Genomic DNA, 15,716 nt, shown 5'->3' on the forward strand with positions numbered 1-15,716 from the left:
TAAAAATTTTACTGCTAATAGAAAATTTCATTGTTGAGTGGTTAAAATATGCCAGGATTTATGCTAGAAATTTATATTAATTCCTCTTATTTGTTTTGTGCTTGGGAACATACCTGGTGGTACTCCCATACTGGCTCTCAGTGCAGGGGTCACTCCCAGTGGCATTCAGGGGACGATACACTACCAGGAATAAAACCTAGGCTATGCATATGAAGCACACAGTCCACCTATGTGCTTTCTTTCCAGACCTCAGTTGTCATTTAGTCCTTATAACTCTATGAGAAGTGTAAGGTAGTAATGAAAATGACACTCTGGAGTCAGGCAGTCTGGATTCAGTCACTCAGTGACCCAATGGCCCAGTTACTCAATGACCAGTTGACCTTGGGTGAGTCATAGAACCTGCAACCTGATTGTTTTCTTGGTTTGTTTGTTCGGGGCCACACACAGCTGTGCTCAGGGATCAATTCTTAAAATTCTGGGGAACCATATGTGGTGCAAGGGATCGAACCTGAGTCCATGTGCAAAGTAAGCTTTTCCCACGGTGCTAGTTCTCCCTGTTCTCTAAATTAACTTCTTATCTGCACTGACAGCTCTTTCATACATGGTATGGAGATTAAAATGGCTTAAGAAAAACCAAGCAGTTAGCCCTGGACTGGTAAGGAATTATCACCAGCACTATCGCTATAATCAGCATCCCTGTTCTACTCATGACAAACAGCTGAGCTGATGTTAATTTGCTGAAGACCACATAGCTAGGAACCAGCAAAATCTGACTTAGATCTCCATATCTTCCTCCAGAGTCTGTATTCACTGTATCACTGTTATCTTGTTATTCATCAATTTCCTCGAGCAGGCACCAGTAATGTCTCCTTCGTCCTAGCCCTGAGACTTTTAGAAAGTGCCACATTGGAGGCTCTTTCAGGGTCAGGAGAATGAGACCCATCATTGTTACTGGTTTTTGGCTTATTGAATACACCACAGGGAGTTTGCCAGACTCTGCCGTATGGGCAGGATACTTTTGGTAGCCTGCCAGGTTCTCCAGAATAAGAATTAGATAATAAAATGCCGTGCGGTTGCATTTATGGCTGCATTTGCGGCCGCGCGCTTCCGGAAGCTGAGTTTTATAGTCTCTGGATCTTGGCCATTGATGGGATTACATGGCACCAGGGGCAGTTGGTGGGTGTGACGCCTACATACTGGAAGATGGGGGATCTGGGTGGAGGAGACCCAGTCCCAATCTGAACAGGCTTGGAGATCTATGCCCCGGGTCTCACACACCTGGGTTCCTCTGCCAGTTCCTTCATGTATGAGGCTCATCTGAACGTGTGGAGAGTGTCTTAAGCATGGCTGTGGCTGGAGCCGGAGGTCTTCAGCTGCCGGGGATCTGCTCAGGGTGGGGAGGGAAACTCAACCCACCCTCCTCCAAGGGGCCCTGGTGAAGACAGCCAGGCGTGGAGGCAGGAGACTCTGTGCTGTTCTTTTCCAGGAGCTGGGTTTTATAGTTTCTGGGTCTTGGCCATTGATGTTAAACAATTTGCTGAAGACCACATAGCTAGGAACCAGCAAAGTCTGAATTAGATCTCCATATCTTCCTCCAGAGTCTGTATTAAGTAAAGTAAGTAAAGTAAAGGCCCTCCCGTTGATCATCGATTTGCTCGAGTGGGCCCAGTAACGTCTCCATTGGAGACTTTGTTGTTACTGTGTTTGGCATATCGCATACGTTACGGGGCGCTTGCCGGGCTCTACCATGCAGGCGAGATACTCTCGGTAGCTTGCCAGGCTCTCCGAGAGGGGCGGAGGAATCGAACTCAGGTCAGTCATGTTGGCTGCGTGCAAGGCAAACACCCTACAGCTGTGCTATCGCTCCAGCTGTATTATCAAAGAAAATTTTTTAATCTATTTTTTTAAATTCCTTTTCCAAACTTGGATTCTACCTTTTAATCTAAGAACTCATCACTTCAATTCTCACTTTATCTTTCACTAAGCCAGACTTTTCTGTAAATCCTTACTTCCAAACATGATCTTTCCTCTACTGGAAATAGTCATTTTTCCCACTTCACTTCCTTTAGTCTTATTTTGAATCTGCTTTTACCATGAAAATCTCTTCATCTAAAGCAGTGTTATATCTTTACCTAGTACCTGAAATAGTAGAAGATAAATTAATTCCCTTCTTGGAAAACTAAAATTTATTTTATTCTTTTCAACCAAGACTGGAGTATTGCCTATACATCAGACACTGTATGTGGATCGTCAGAATACAGAAAAGAACAAAATGCTCTCTCTCATTAGAGGCTTATAGGCTAGCAATGAAAATATGTAGTCATATAGTTATACTACAGTGTAGCAAGGACAATTCTTATAAGTACAACTGGTGTATGAGCTCAAAGATAAGGAAGGTGTCTATTATTGCATGATGAATAACAGGAAAAACTTCCCAGATCAGTTGAGGTTTGATTGGAGATTGAAAGAAGAGTAGAAATTTACAAAGCAGATAAGTAGTTGGCATTATAGTTGGCAATTAAATACACATTTTGGACCAGAGAAACAGTATATGGATTGGCTTAGAGCTATGAAATAGCATCATGGATTTTAGAATCATACAACGATCAGGTGGGCTAACATGAAATACAGGGTGAGAGTTAGGAAAGATCATGAACAAGAAAGAGACAGAAGTTAGATCTTATTTTGTATCATGTGCTAAGGAGTTTGTCAGCCAAAAATCTTCTTTGTGTGCTTTTTGAAACTCCCCCATGCCCCTGGGAATAGGGAGGACATCCAGACAAGCTCCTTGCGTTTTGAAGGGCACTGGTTAGTTTCAAACAAGAGAACAAGGTGACAGGATTAGACCAGATTTCAGAATTTCAAGCTTCAATATGAAGAGTGGGTCAGAGAATATTTACTGCAGAGAGACCATCTGAGAAAGTGTTAATATATAAGGAGGAAATTATGAAAACATGAACCAAGACTGGCTTGAGAGTGGAGGGAGAGACCAGTAAAGAGTTAAGAGCCTGCAGGTGGAGGGCATAATTTGATATCCAAATGTCAGGGATTATAATCCAACCAAGAGTCGATGAAGGGAGAGGGGAGATTTGGAGAGAGGCCAACATCATAAGCTCAATAATGTTGAATGTCAGCATCAACAGTCATTCCGGCATTCAACAGACTGTGGTGAGGAGAAGCCTAGTGACTCAAACTAGAAAATACTAGAGTGAAGGGAGCAGAAGAAGGCACCCTGGAGAGAGCACTCAGTGAAAGAAAGAACCCTGACACCTGGCCTTTGAGGAATGGGCCAAGGAAGCATGTGAAGTAGAGAGGGAATTAAACAAGTTCAGAAAAAATGGAAGGACAGGAGGCATCGTTCAGTGGCGATACGTGTGCCTTGTGCCTTGCATGTGTGATTCTGTTATTGAGACCTGAGCTGCAAAAAGAAAAAAACAATTTGGAGAAAGAATGGAAAATAACTGAGAGGGAGGTGGGTTTTCTGGAAACCCACAGAACAAAACAAAAAAAAATGAGGATTTCAAAGGAAGAAGTGGACCAACCACAGTCCCAAATGAAGTAGAAAGATCCCAAAAGATGCAGTGTGAAAACTGTTTTGATTTTTGCAGTTCATTGGTGACTGTTAAAGGTTTCCATGGAGATGTGGCAGCAGAAGAACAGTGGGTTGACTGAGATGTGGCAGCAGTAGCACAGTGGGTTGACTGAGAAAGCAGAAAATGAGAAGGTGGAGCTACCGTGACACACAAGAGGGGAGAATTTGCGAGACGTGAGCGTGACGTGAGCTTGTTTATCAGTGAGCAGGAGAACCTTGTATAGAGAGGCTGAAAGAACAAAAATTAACCTAGAGGTCGCTCTGATGAGTTTCAAACTGGTTTAATGAAAGTTTTCTTCAGGAAATGAAATTTTATCTTTTTTGATTTATGAAAAAATGACTTTCTAACATGGGAAAAATCAAAAGGCTATAATAGATTCCTGGCTCTTATTTTTTTTGCTACCTTTACTAAACGTTATAGTGAAATTTTATTGCCTGCAATTTCGAATGCCCTAATAAGTTGTAAGCAGCCAGTTGTGTAGTAGTTGATGAACAGTAGCCCATCCCAATTATCCTCAGAGTACTCCCAGTTGGTGCCTGAAATCACGGATAGAACCAAAGCCTGCAGATACTGTTTATTCCCATACATACCTATGATAAAACGTAATTTATAAATTAGACATAGTAACAATTGCCAGTAATACAATAAAAGTTTTGTACACAACACCCAAAAGGAGAGAAAGAGAGAGCAAAAGGGAATGCCCTGCCACAGAAGCGGGGTGGGGATGGGGTGGGGTGTCAGGATGGGAGAGGGATACTGGGATCATTGGTGGTGGAGAATGGGCACTGGTGGAGGTATGGGTACTTGACCATTATATGACTGAAATGTAAGCACAAAAGTCTATAGTCTGTAACTGTACCTCACGGTGATTCATTAAATTTTTTTAAATTTTTGTAATAATGCTTTAATGAATATGCTTTCTTGTTCCTTCCCCCTTCTCCTTCCTCATTTTTTTTTACAAAATATTATATGTAACTACTTTGGAATATAGTAGACTACATGTCATTGAAACCGTGGAGGGGAAACTATTAAGGAGAAGGGACTACTGCCATAACATTGGCATTGCCTCAAATTTTATTTTGTTTTATTGGACGGTGAGCAAGGGAGGGGGCTGTCCACCCATATATTTTATTTCCTTTGTTCTCAAAGCTGCCTCTAAGGGCGAGAGAGATAGTACCGCAGGTAAGAAACTGTCCTTGCATATGGCTGATCGAGGTTCAATTCCTGGTACCCAGAGCTCCACTGGAGTGATCCCTGAGCATTGAGGCAGAAGTAATCCCTGAACACTTCCTGCTGTGGCTCAGAGATAAACAAACAAAAAACAACAACAAAAAACAGTAATCCATGCCATGCCAAGCAGCAATGTGGGGAGAGAGGTTACACATTGACAAAGGACACACTATGACAGTGGTACTGGGAAGTGATCACTCTGGACAGAATGGGGTGCTGAAAGAAGGTAAGGTGACGTGCCTGATACCTTTCCGTAATAGTGTTGCAAGCCAGAGCCAGAAAGGAAAAAATGAAAAGTGTCTGCCAGAGAGTCAGGCTGGGGGCGGGAGGGAAACCGGGACATTGGTGGAAGGAAGTGAACACTGGTGAAGGGTTAGATGCTCAAACATTGCAGGACTGAAACTCAGTCCATGAACAATTTTGTAACTTTATATCTTAATAATTCAATAAATTAAAAAAAAATTTCATCCATGCCCTGGGTCTGGAGCTATAGCACAATGAGTAGGTGTTTGCCTTGTACGCAGCCTACCCAGGTTCAATTCCCAGCATCCCATATGGTCCCCTGAGCACCACCAGGAATTATTCCTGAGTGCAGAGCCAGGAGTGCATTGCCTGTGCATTGCCGGGTGTGACCCAAAAAGAAAAAAACCTTCATCTATGCCCTGATCCAGTGCTTTTTCATGCTTCAGACACATCCCCACCCTCAGACCTCAGGTCTTACAAACAAGGTATAATGAGCATAAAGAATTCAATCGTGGAACAGGTTGGAAGGTGGCATTGCTATAAATGTCTGTGGAGTTCTCTAGCATTATTGGAAGAGGAGACATGTTCTCTATCGCAGCTCTCTGTCTGAGTGGAAGCCCTTTTCCTCTCCAAGCCCCCCACCCTTCTTTCTAGAGGAGTATAAATAGTTCTCTTGCCATAAAAAGTGTACTGCAGTACTGTGGAGCCAGAAGTCCTCTTCTCAGCTGAGAAGCACTTTATACCTGTCATGTCATTTGTTACTTTTGAGATTGCCCAAGTTATCTGACCCCACAACTTATCAGAGCCGCCTCCTGATCTTGAGTCTTTCCTGTCTCAGTGGTGCTGACATAATGTGACCCAGGCAAGGCCCAGAATATTGGGAGACATGTTTGCCGAGGTTCCAGAATCTGATGATGTGTCCCAAAGGTACAGATAGCAGTCATCAGAGGCATAATGTTTTGAACTTAAGTAGGTGTCCATCTATGTGAAATAGAATGGTGTAACACTCGTAGTTGTAGTGAGTATTGACATCTATTCTTTCTCCTCCAGACATATTTTTGTTATTTTAGGCAATAAGCCAAACCAATCAAGGCTCTTTGGGGGATCCAGTGAATTTTCTTGCTCTGATTCTTGGCTCAGTGTTGTTTAATTCTGTAGCCATGAGCTCACTAGGCAAGATTATCTACACTGGATAATAACATCAGACCAAACTTTCTAATTTCCCTTAGGATAAAACTGTCTATTCTCTAGATATTAGAAGGAGAAGATGACTAAAGAGCTTGCAACCTAAACTAAGAGTGGTCTTTTATTTCTAGGAAAGATGAAATCATGAAATTTGATTATAAGTGGATGATCATAGAGAGTTTCATGCTAAGTGAAATGAGTCCAAAAGAGAGGGATAGACATAAAATGACTGCACTCATTTGTGAAATATAAAATAACATAGTATGAAACTAACACCCAAGGACAGTAGAGACAAGGGCCAGGAAGATTGCTTCATGGTTGGAAGGATGCCTCCTGGCTAGGGGAGAAGGCAACTGGGATAGAGAAGGGATCATTAAATCAATGATGGTTGAAGGGATTGTTTGGGATGGAAGATGTGTGCTGAAAGTAGATAAGGATCAAACATGATGGCCTCTCAGTATCTGTATTGCAAACCATAATGCCCAAAAGTAAATAAAAAGAAGTAATTTTTTGCCATAAAGGCAGGGGGAGGTGTGGATGGGGAGGGTGGGGGGGAATACTGGGGACATTGGTGGTGGAAAACGTACACTGGTGGAAGGACTAGTGTTCCATTATTGTATGACTGAAACTCAAACATGAAAGTTGTGTAACTGTTTCTCATGGTGAGTCAATAAAAAAATTGATTCCACAAAATAAATCCAATCACTGGGTTTATCTTAGAGCATTACCTCTCACTTATTTTTTTTCTTATTTTTTAAAAATTTTACTAAGGCACCATGATTTACAAAATTATTCATAGTTGAATAAATATGTTCCAGCACTAAATCCATCACCAGTGTTTTCCTCCCCCCAACAGAGTTCCCAGGTTCCCTTCCACCAACTCTCCTACACCACCTTTTAAGTTTGGTTGTCGAAGTTTGGATCTCTTGTTCTCAGTGCTATTGACTTAGTGGTTTACATATTTAGCTCTACCACTATTTACACCACCAATGGACTAAGATCCCCTTGTATCCCGTCTGTTTCATCTTTCCACCTTGATTTCTTTCCTTCTCTGTCCTTCTCCTCCCAATACTATGGGGCCAAAAGTAATGTAAGTATCCTCCCCCCTGAAAAGTGTTGCATTCCCCCATCCAGTTTTACTACATACTACATATAAGTGAGATCATCCTGTGTTTATCCTTTTTCTGACTTACTTCATTTAACATAATATCTTTCAGTTCTGTCCATGTTGCAGCAAATTTTCATGATTTTGTCATTCCTCACAGCTGCAGAGTATTACTTCTCACTTCTTAGCAACTAAGAGAGCATGGAAGACACTTTGCCAAATGACGGTGTAGTGAACACATCATAGTCATTGTCATAATTACCCTACCACTTAAGAGCTCACTGGCTGGCAGGCACTTGCTGAGAATAGTATACATATATATATTATGGTTATATCTAGTAATTTTCATAATAGCCCAGTAAGGGATCCCAACTGACTCCACTTTACAGGTGAGAAAATTGAGAAAGAGAGATTAAATAACAATTCCTGAGTCTCCTGTGGCTAATATGTGGGTGACAGCACCAAAATGGAGCTACATGTCCTGTTGAATCCAATCTGCTTTAACCGCTTTCATCCACGTTTTGCCACTCTCAGTGGATTCGAACTTGTGCACTCTTCCACCTCACTCCACTCTTACCAAGACTGTATTTTCCCCATCTTGTTGTCTTCTATCTACAGAGCAGTAGATGTAGACAGTTCTCGAGTTCTAAGATTTCATGGCTTTGGGTTTACTGGGAAATATTTTGCTCATCTGAAGGCACTGTCCAATCTATCCATTGGTGTAATGAATATTTCAGACACTTTAAATGAGATCCATCATTGTACAACTCTCCATCATTGTCATCCTTGCAGAGGTAAGCCAGCGCTTCCCCACAACACACCCCAATGGACGCCAGATCATGCTGACCTATCTGCTGCCCTGGCTGTACAACATTGAACTGGTGGACAGCAGGCTCCTCCTCCCAGGCTCCAGCCCCAACAGCCCAGAGGATGAAGTCAAGGAACGAGAAGGCGAAGCCACCACTTCTCACGGGCTGAAAGGAAATGGCTGGGGGTCCCCCGAAGCCACATCTTTAGTCCTGAATAACCTCATGTACATGACTGCCAAGGTAAACTCAGAGGAAATGGTCCTCAATAATAAAGCTCCACCATCTGAAGAAAACCCAACTTAATCAAACTCTGTGTGCAAACCCCAGATAGTGGTATTTGCTTAAAATCACATGATTGATTTTAAGCAAAAAGAGATGGGTACAGAGGGTAGGGTACTTGCCTGGTATGCAACTGACTCCAGGTCAATTCCTGACACCACAGATAGTCCCCCAAGTACCACCAGGAGTGAGCGTAACTGGATGTGGCCCAAAAGTCAAAATAATAATGAATAAACTTTTTAAATAAATAAATAAAGCACATGGCTAGAGCACAGATGGTGTACATTGGTGTGACTATTCTTAATGCCAACTTAAAGATAGCTGAGATGTTAAATTTTTGATGTGTTTTTTACTACAACCAAAACCATATAAGATGCCAAATATTTTTCAAGCACCAGTGTAACATGGAGCATTACTGATTTGTATACAAATTGCTGAAAATAGCATTGAATGACCATATTCCCCCATTTTTTTGTAATTTTGAGATGCCTGAAATCTTTTTTGTTTCTTTGTTTTGGGGATACACCCAGCGGTGCACAGGACTTACACCTGGATCTGTGCTCAGGGATCACTTCTGATGGTCCTCTAGGAACTATATGGAATGCCAGAGATCAACCCAGGCAGCCATATGCAAGGCAGACATCCTACTTGCTGTGCTATCACTCTGGCCCTGACATGGCCAGTCTTCTAAAAGGACTTTAATCAGTTTGCTTCTTGACAGTTTCCACGTGTGTCTTGGTTTGTTTGTTTGTTATAGTATGGAGATGAAGTTCCTGGACCTGAGATGGAAAACGCTTGGAATGCTTTAGCCAACAATGAGAAATGGAGCAACAATCTGAGGATTACACTGCAGTTTCTGATCAGTCTGTGTGGTGTGAGCAGCGACACCCTCCTCTTGCCCTATGTAAGTGTCCTTTGCTCTCTAAGGGGTCACTCAGCCTGTTGTTGGTTGGTTCCACGGGCCAGATGCAAGTTCAAATATGCTGTTGCTTCAAGTGAAATAAAGATGCCAAATGTTGCCGGCAATCATCTATGAGTCTACTGAGTTATCAGAAAAGTTTCCTCCTCCCCCACTCCCCCCCACCACGAGAAGCAGGCCCAATGCCCTAGTCATGCTTCTTTCTTCCCCTTTGCAAGCCTTTATTTAAATAAATAATAGACATGGAAGTATAAATTCAAGGATGAAATTTCCTAACAATTACTATAAATGTTACTTTTGGTCTTGTATAAGAGGAACTAAGTAAAACATTATATTATGGCTAATAAAAATGTTTTTTATTTTTACATTTTGTTTTATTTTGTTTTGTTTGGGGGCCACACCCAGCAGTGCTCAGGACTTACTCCTGGCTCTTTGCCCAGGGATCGCTCCTGGCAGACTCAGAGGCCCATGTGGTGTGCGGGAAATCCAACCTGGGTTGCCATGTGCAAAGCCAGAATTTTACCCCCTGTGCTATATCTTCACACTCAATGCAGAAAGAAAACATGAGGGATCCAGGTTTTTCTATTCAAATTTAGGTAGGATAAGAGAGAGGTGAGCAGAAAGATATCGCTCAGAGATGCCTGATATCTAGTGCTTGTATTTGGAGGTGAAGAAATCAACAAAATGACAGCATTTTAAAAATCTGAACTCAGTTTTCCTGTGTGTTTGCTGTTGTTTTGGGAGATTTCCTGCCTGCTGCTTTTCAGTTCTTGAAACCTCGCTGCTGCTTCCTCTAGAGACTCAGGTTTAACTATGAGGCCAGCAATGCAGAGCTTGACATGGGACTGTTTGGTTTTAAATCTAAAACCATATAAACAGCATAAAACACATTTGTTTCTAGGGAAGAGAGAATAGCAAAAGACTGAATTTTTTTCCTTCTTTTATTTTTGTCCCCTATTTAGAATTTTTTTTAAGTATAGAGGCAAGAGTGACAGTGAGAGGCATTTGCCTTTTTTAAAATAAAAATTATTTTAAGATTTTTTTAAAGTTTTATTTTAGGCACCATAGTTTACAATACTGTTGATGATAAGCTTTCATTCTGAATTCCTTTTTAAACAAAAATAGCTAGCAGGTTTTTTCCCACAGATTCTATTAATAGAATTCTTTCTTTAAAAAAAAAAAGACCTTTAGATGTCGAGTTTTTAATTTAAATAGAATGCAGGAGCTTAACTAACATGAAAGCTTGTAACTATCTCACAGTGATTCAATAAAATTTAAAAAAAAAAGTAGAATGCAAGAGTTCCCAAAGTAAATTTCCTAAGCTAGGCTACTGAAAAGGTAAGGCCTTCCACAGCACGCTCCTGTCAGATGTGTGTGGAAAGAGCTGTGAACTTCACCCCAACACTCCGATCCTCCAAGGAGAGCCAAGGATGAAGTGAGCAGGACGAGAAATGAAGTGGGTGACACACAGCCAGTGACTTACATTGAAACTGTCAACAGACGCGTTCCTGCGGATGAGACTCTGGCAGACTCCCCTGGTGTTCTGTTTTTCTTCTCAGATCAAAAAGGTGGCGATATACTTGTGCCGTAATAACACGATCCAGACCATGGAGGAGCTGCTTTTTGAGCTACAGCAGACAGAGCCTGTGAACCCCATTGTCCAGCACTGTGACAACCCGCCTTTCTACCGCTTTGCAGCCAGCAGCAAGGCCTCTGCAGCCGCCTCAGGTAAGGACGGGGCAGCCGAGACAGCTTCCCAGGGACTGCTCGTTTTCCCCTGATGCGCCCATTGGAAGGCTCTGAGTAGGGGTGCTGCTCTTTCTTCCATTTTCTTTATTCTGAGGGTCTCCTAAGCCATGTTCAGGGGGCCCTGGAACCCTCCCAGTGGTAATTTGGGCATGTAAGCCAAGTAGTTCAGTGCCGAGGCCTGGAGATGCTTGAGCCCAGCAGTGCGTGAGGCCACCAGGGTCCCACTAGTGCTGGTCGGGGTCACGCAGTAAAGGCATTCTCCAGCCCTCTCTCTGAGTTAGCTCTACAGCCCTTTTTGCATTATTTCGGTTCCAGTATGTCCATTCTCTTAAGACGTGATTTAAGAGCCAGAGAGATAAGATAATGCATCAGATGCTTGCCTTACACATGGCTGACCCAGACACTGTTCTCATCACCACATATGGTTCCCCCAAGTGCTGCCAGGAGAGATTCCCTGAGCATGGAGCTGCCCCGAGAACAGACAGGTGTGGCCCAGAAAAACAAAGCAAAACAAAAGAAACTAAGAGCAAAGTAAATGGCCTGAGAAGAGCCAAAGGCAGGAGGGCATTCACAGATAATGAAATGACTGTGCAAGAGTGACCAGGAAGCACTCCTTGGATGACATTTAGGCCTATCCCAGGCACAAAACTGCATTTACTTACGGGTCTCATTTATGAGTCCCCTTTTAGATCTGGGATCCTCTTGACTCATGTTCTTCCAGAATTGTCAGATGTGCCCCCAAGAGCATCCTTAAACTGGCTTTCCAACTTCGATCATTTAGATACAGATGATTATGCTCAAATTTCTTGAAGGCAGCATCTTTGATTTGCCTCTTTTGAAACTGCCTTTAAGTCTCTCTCTCTACCTCCAGTCTCTTATGCTTTCCAGCTTGCCTGGCTCCGTGTTGCCAGGGTTCTGATAGAGAAGAGGTAGTAGCTTGAGAATCAGAAGCGCTGGCTGCTTGAATCCACTTCACTAGCGTTAGTTTAATAATTCCTGGAACAAGAACAGCAAAAACCACTAAAAACAGAGTCGGCCACTAGTGATAAGCTAAGAGGTCAGGGGAAAAAAGTAGTTTCAGGAATGTTGTGACCTTGCTTTGTAACAGAGTTCAGGAATTTGGTTTGACCATAGATGTCTGGGACTATCTCTTGCAGTGATGTGGGCTTGGGAATGTTGTGAGATGGTACGCAGTTGCTGAAGATGTAAGGAATCTCTCAAACATGGGATCTTATAGGTGTCCTTTCCTAGAATTACTTGAGGCTTGAACTTGACCCCTCTGCATGCATTCTTTTGTTCTAAGTGTTTTTCTCCTAATCCACAGGAACTACCTCCAGCAGCAACACAGTGGTTGCTGGCCAGGACAGCATCCCGGATCCTGAGGAAAACAAGATCCTGAAAGAATCTGATGAGAGGTTGGTAGGATTTGACTTAGTATCCGGTGTTATTTTCCAGAGACGTACCAAGGCATCAATAAAAGCTGGTGAAGGTTGAGAAGTCTTGCTGTCCCCACTCCCCTCCTTTATGCACATTGTGAACATGTACACACACGTCCTTGTTTTTATTTGTTTGCTTTTGAGCCACTCGCAATTCTGCTCAGGAATTACTCCTGGGTCTGTGCTCAGGGATAACTCCTGGTGGCCCTCAGGGACCCCATGGGTTGTTGAGGAATTAAACACAGATCAACCACTTGCAAGGAGAGTCCCTTACCCACTGTACTATCTTTCCAGCCTCCCATGTTTTTAGAAATACAGACTGGATTTCTGATTCTGCTCTGTAAATCCCTAAGGATGAGAATTTCTTCCTTGGAGAGACAAAGAAAAAGATTAGGAAGATTGTCATTATGGGGTCAAATCCCACTTATCTGGGACTTAATAAAAACTGCCAAAGGTTCTGCTCTAGGTACTGTTCATCTAGTACTGCAGGGACTGTCCATGTGAAATGCTTTGATCTTACATTTGAAATTTTCTTGGAGGCAGAGTTGATTGCTTGACGTGAGTTCTGGTAAACATCATCTTTTTTATAGAGGACACACCCTGCAGTGTGGGGGGGGCGGAGCCACATCCAGTGATATTCAGAGCAGCAGTGCATGCCTAATGGCTCGGGCCCAGAGCCACTCTTGGAGCTGCTCTATGGACCTAAGCTGCCCAGTAGGCATGGCCTTTACTACTTGCTCTATCCCTCCTGGGCTCAAAATATTCAAATATTTGTTCTTTTTTTTGGAGGGGTGGGAGGAAGGGCGGGGTGGAGAAGTTGGGCAAGCAGTGCTCAAGGTTTACTCGTGGTTCTGTGCTCACATATCACTCCTGGAGGACTTAGTGGATCATATGTGGTACAAGCTATCAAACCAGGTCCATAGTATGCAAAGCCAGCATCCTGCCCACTGTACTATCTCTCTGGCCCAAAATATCATTAATCTTATTCACTCTTAAACACGGTCAGATTGTGTTTAAGCATACTACGAAGTCCATGTTCCCTTTTCATCAGCTATTTTTTTTTTAATTTTATTGAATCACCATAAGATAGTTACAAGCTTTCATGTTTGGGTTACAATCACACAATCATCAAACACCCATCCCTCCACCAGTGCACATTCCCCACCACCAATATTCCAAGTATACCTCCCTCCTTTCTCACCCTCCCCTTGCCTCCATGGCAGACAGTATTCCCCATACGCTCTCTCTACTTTTGGGCATTATGGTTTGCAACACAGACACTGAGAAGTTATTATGTTTGGTCCTTTATCTACTTTCTGCTCTTACATGGTATTTTTCTTGCCCACATCTTTGCTCACATATTTCCTGAAAACCACTCATAAGTAAATAGAATCTGGATTTCTATGCCCTGTGATCAGTCATGATGACTAGAAAGGAGAATCAAAAAAGAGAGAAGCAGAAATCAAAATTAAAGGGTGAAAACTAGGGTGGTTTTCATGGTGTTTTAAACTGAGCATTTTTTAATGAAAAGTAGTACTCTTTTCACATACAAAAAAAATAGTTACAACAATGAAATTTTTACAAATCCATAATGCACAGGACCAGAGCTATAGTACAGCAGGTGGATCATTTGCTAGGTTGGATCCCCAGTATCCCATATGGTCCCCAAGTGCCACCAGTAGTGATTCCTAAGTAAAGAGCCAGAAGCAACCCCTGAGCATTGCTGGTGTGACCCCCCAAAAGATACATAATGCAGAAAATTAATGGTTAAGGTCATGAAGGGCTGGAGCAATAGCACAGCAGTAGGGCACTTGCCTTGCATGCAGTCGGCCCTGCCAAGCTGGGTTCAATTCCTCCACCCCGCTCTGAGAGTCCAGCAAGCTACCGAGATTATCTCGCTTACACGGCAAAGCCTGGCAAGCTACCTGTGACATATTCGATATGCCAAACACAGTAACAACAAGTCTCACGATGAAGACGTTACTGGGCCTGCTTGAGCAAATCGATGAACAACGGGAGGACAGTGCTACAGTACAGTGCTAAGGTCATGAAGATAGCTAACTTAGCCTAAAATTCACACAAACACATACACACACAAATACACACACACCACAATATTTCTTCATGCTTGTTCTTTGGGTTCATCCTCATCCTGTGTCTGAGACTATAACCAGGGACACAAGGATGTTTATCAGGCATTTGGCTTCTGAAACTCATTCCCTTATCCAGGTGCTTATCAAACTCCTCAGAGTACTTCTGGGTTGCTGCCCTGCCACTAGACAGATGGTCATTCATACGAGTTTGCCTTCATACAAGACCAAAAACTCAAAGCTCTGAATTAAAGACTTCGCTCTTGAGACCAGAATGACAGTGCAACAGGCAGGGCACTTGCCTTGCACTTGGCTAACCCAGGTCTGATCCCCTACCCAGGTTCAATCCCTGGCATCCCACATGATCCCCGAGCCTCACCAGGACTGATCCCTGAGTGTGAGCCAGGACTAAGCACTGCTGAGTTCAACCCCAAAACAATGATAAATTATGTTTATAAATAATAATAATAAAGACTTTGTTCCACATAATTCTTTCTCTAAGAACGTCTTTCTTTCTCAGACATGAGTACTTAGATTTTTTTATACTCTTTATCTCAGTAGTATAAGAGACTTAATAGTAGGTTTTTTAGGTCTGTATTTACTTATCTGTTTTTTTGGTTTCATGTCCGTTGAGTTTTGCTTTCTGAAAGAAGAGGTGGGGAGGAGGGCTGGAGCAAAAGCACAGCGGGTGGGGCGTTTGCCTTGCACGCGGCTGACCCAAGTTCGATTCCCAGCATCCCATATGGTCCCCTGAGCACTGCCAGGAGTAATTCCTGAGTACAAGGCCAGGAGTAACCCCTGTGCATCGCCAGGTGTGACCCAAAAAGAAAAAAAAATGATAAAGAAGAGGTAGGACTACAAGTGGCATATAGATAGTACTCTGTTGGTAGTGAAAATGCACTAAGTACAGTATGATTTTTGTACCTCAAAATCATAAATTAGCACCACAAATAGAGCCATGTTACCTAAATAACAATAAAATTTGAAATTTAAAACAAATTTTATCTGTTTTATATCCCTTTGTGTAAATATGGAGATGCAGCATTTGATCATCACACACTTCCTCTCAGCCACACCC

General features: G+C 42.7%; 1 protein-coding gene across 4 annotated transcripts in view; it reads left to right on the plus strand.

The window, feature by feature from the left end:
• FRY (FRY microtubule binding protein) overlaps positions 1 to 15,716 on the plus strand; it is a 381,871-nt gene that overhangs the window by 287,754 nt on the left and 78,401 nt on the right. For all 4 annotated transcript variants that reach the window (XM_056110039.1, XM_056110037.1, XM_056110038.1 and 1 more), the window contains exons 32-35: positions 8,149 to 8,405; positions 9,202 to 9,348; positions 10,923 to 11,091; positions 12,437 to 12,527. In XM_056110039.1, coding sequence (XP_055966014.1) covers positions 8,149 to 8,405; positions 9,202 to 9,348; positions 10,923 to 11,091; positions 12,437 to 12,527 — 664 coding nt within the window. The remainder of the gene's footprint in view (positions 1 to 8,148; positions 8,406 to 9,201; positions 9,349 to 10,922; positions 11,092 to 12,436; positions 12,528 to 15,716) is intronic.

The sequence above is a fragment of the Sorex fumeus genome, unplaced genomic scaffold (genome assembly GCF_029834395.1).
Source record: "Sorex fumeus unplaced genomic scaffold, SorFum_2.1 ptg000008l, whole genome shotgun sequence".
NCBI classification, from domain to species: domain Eukaryota; kingdom Metazoa; phylum Chordata; class Mammalia; order Eulipotyphla; family Soricidae; genus Sorex; species Sorex fumeus.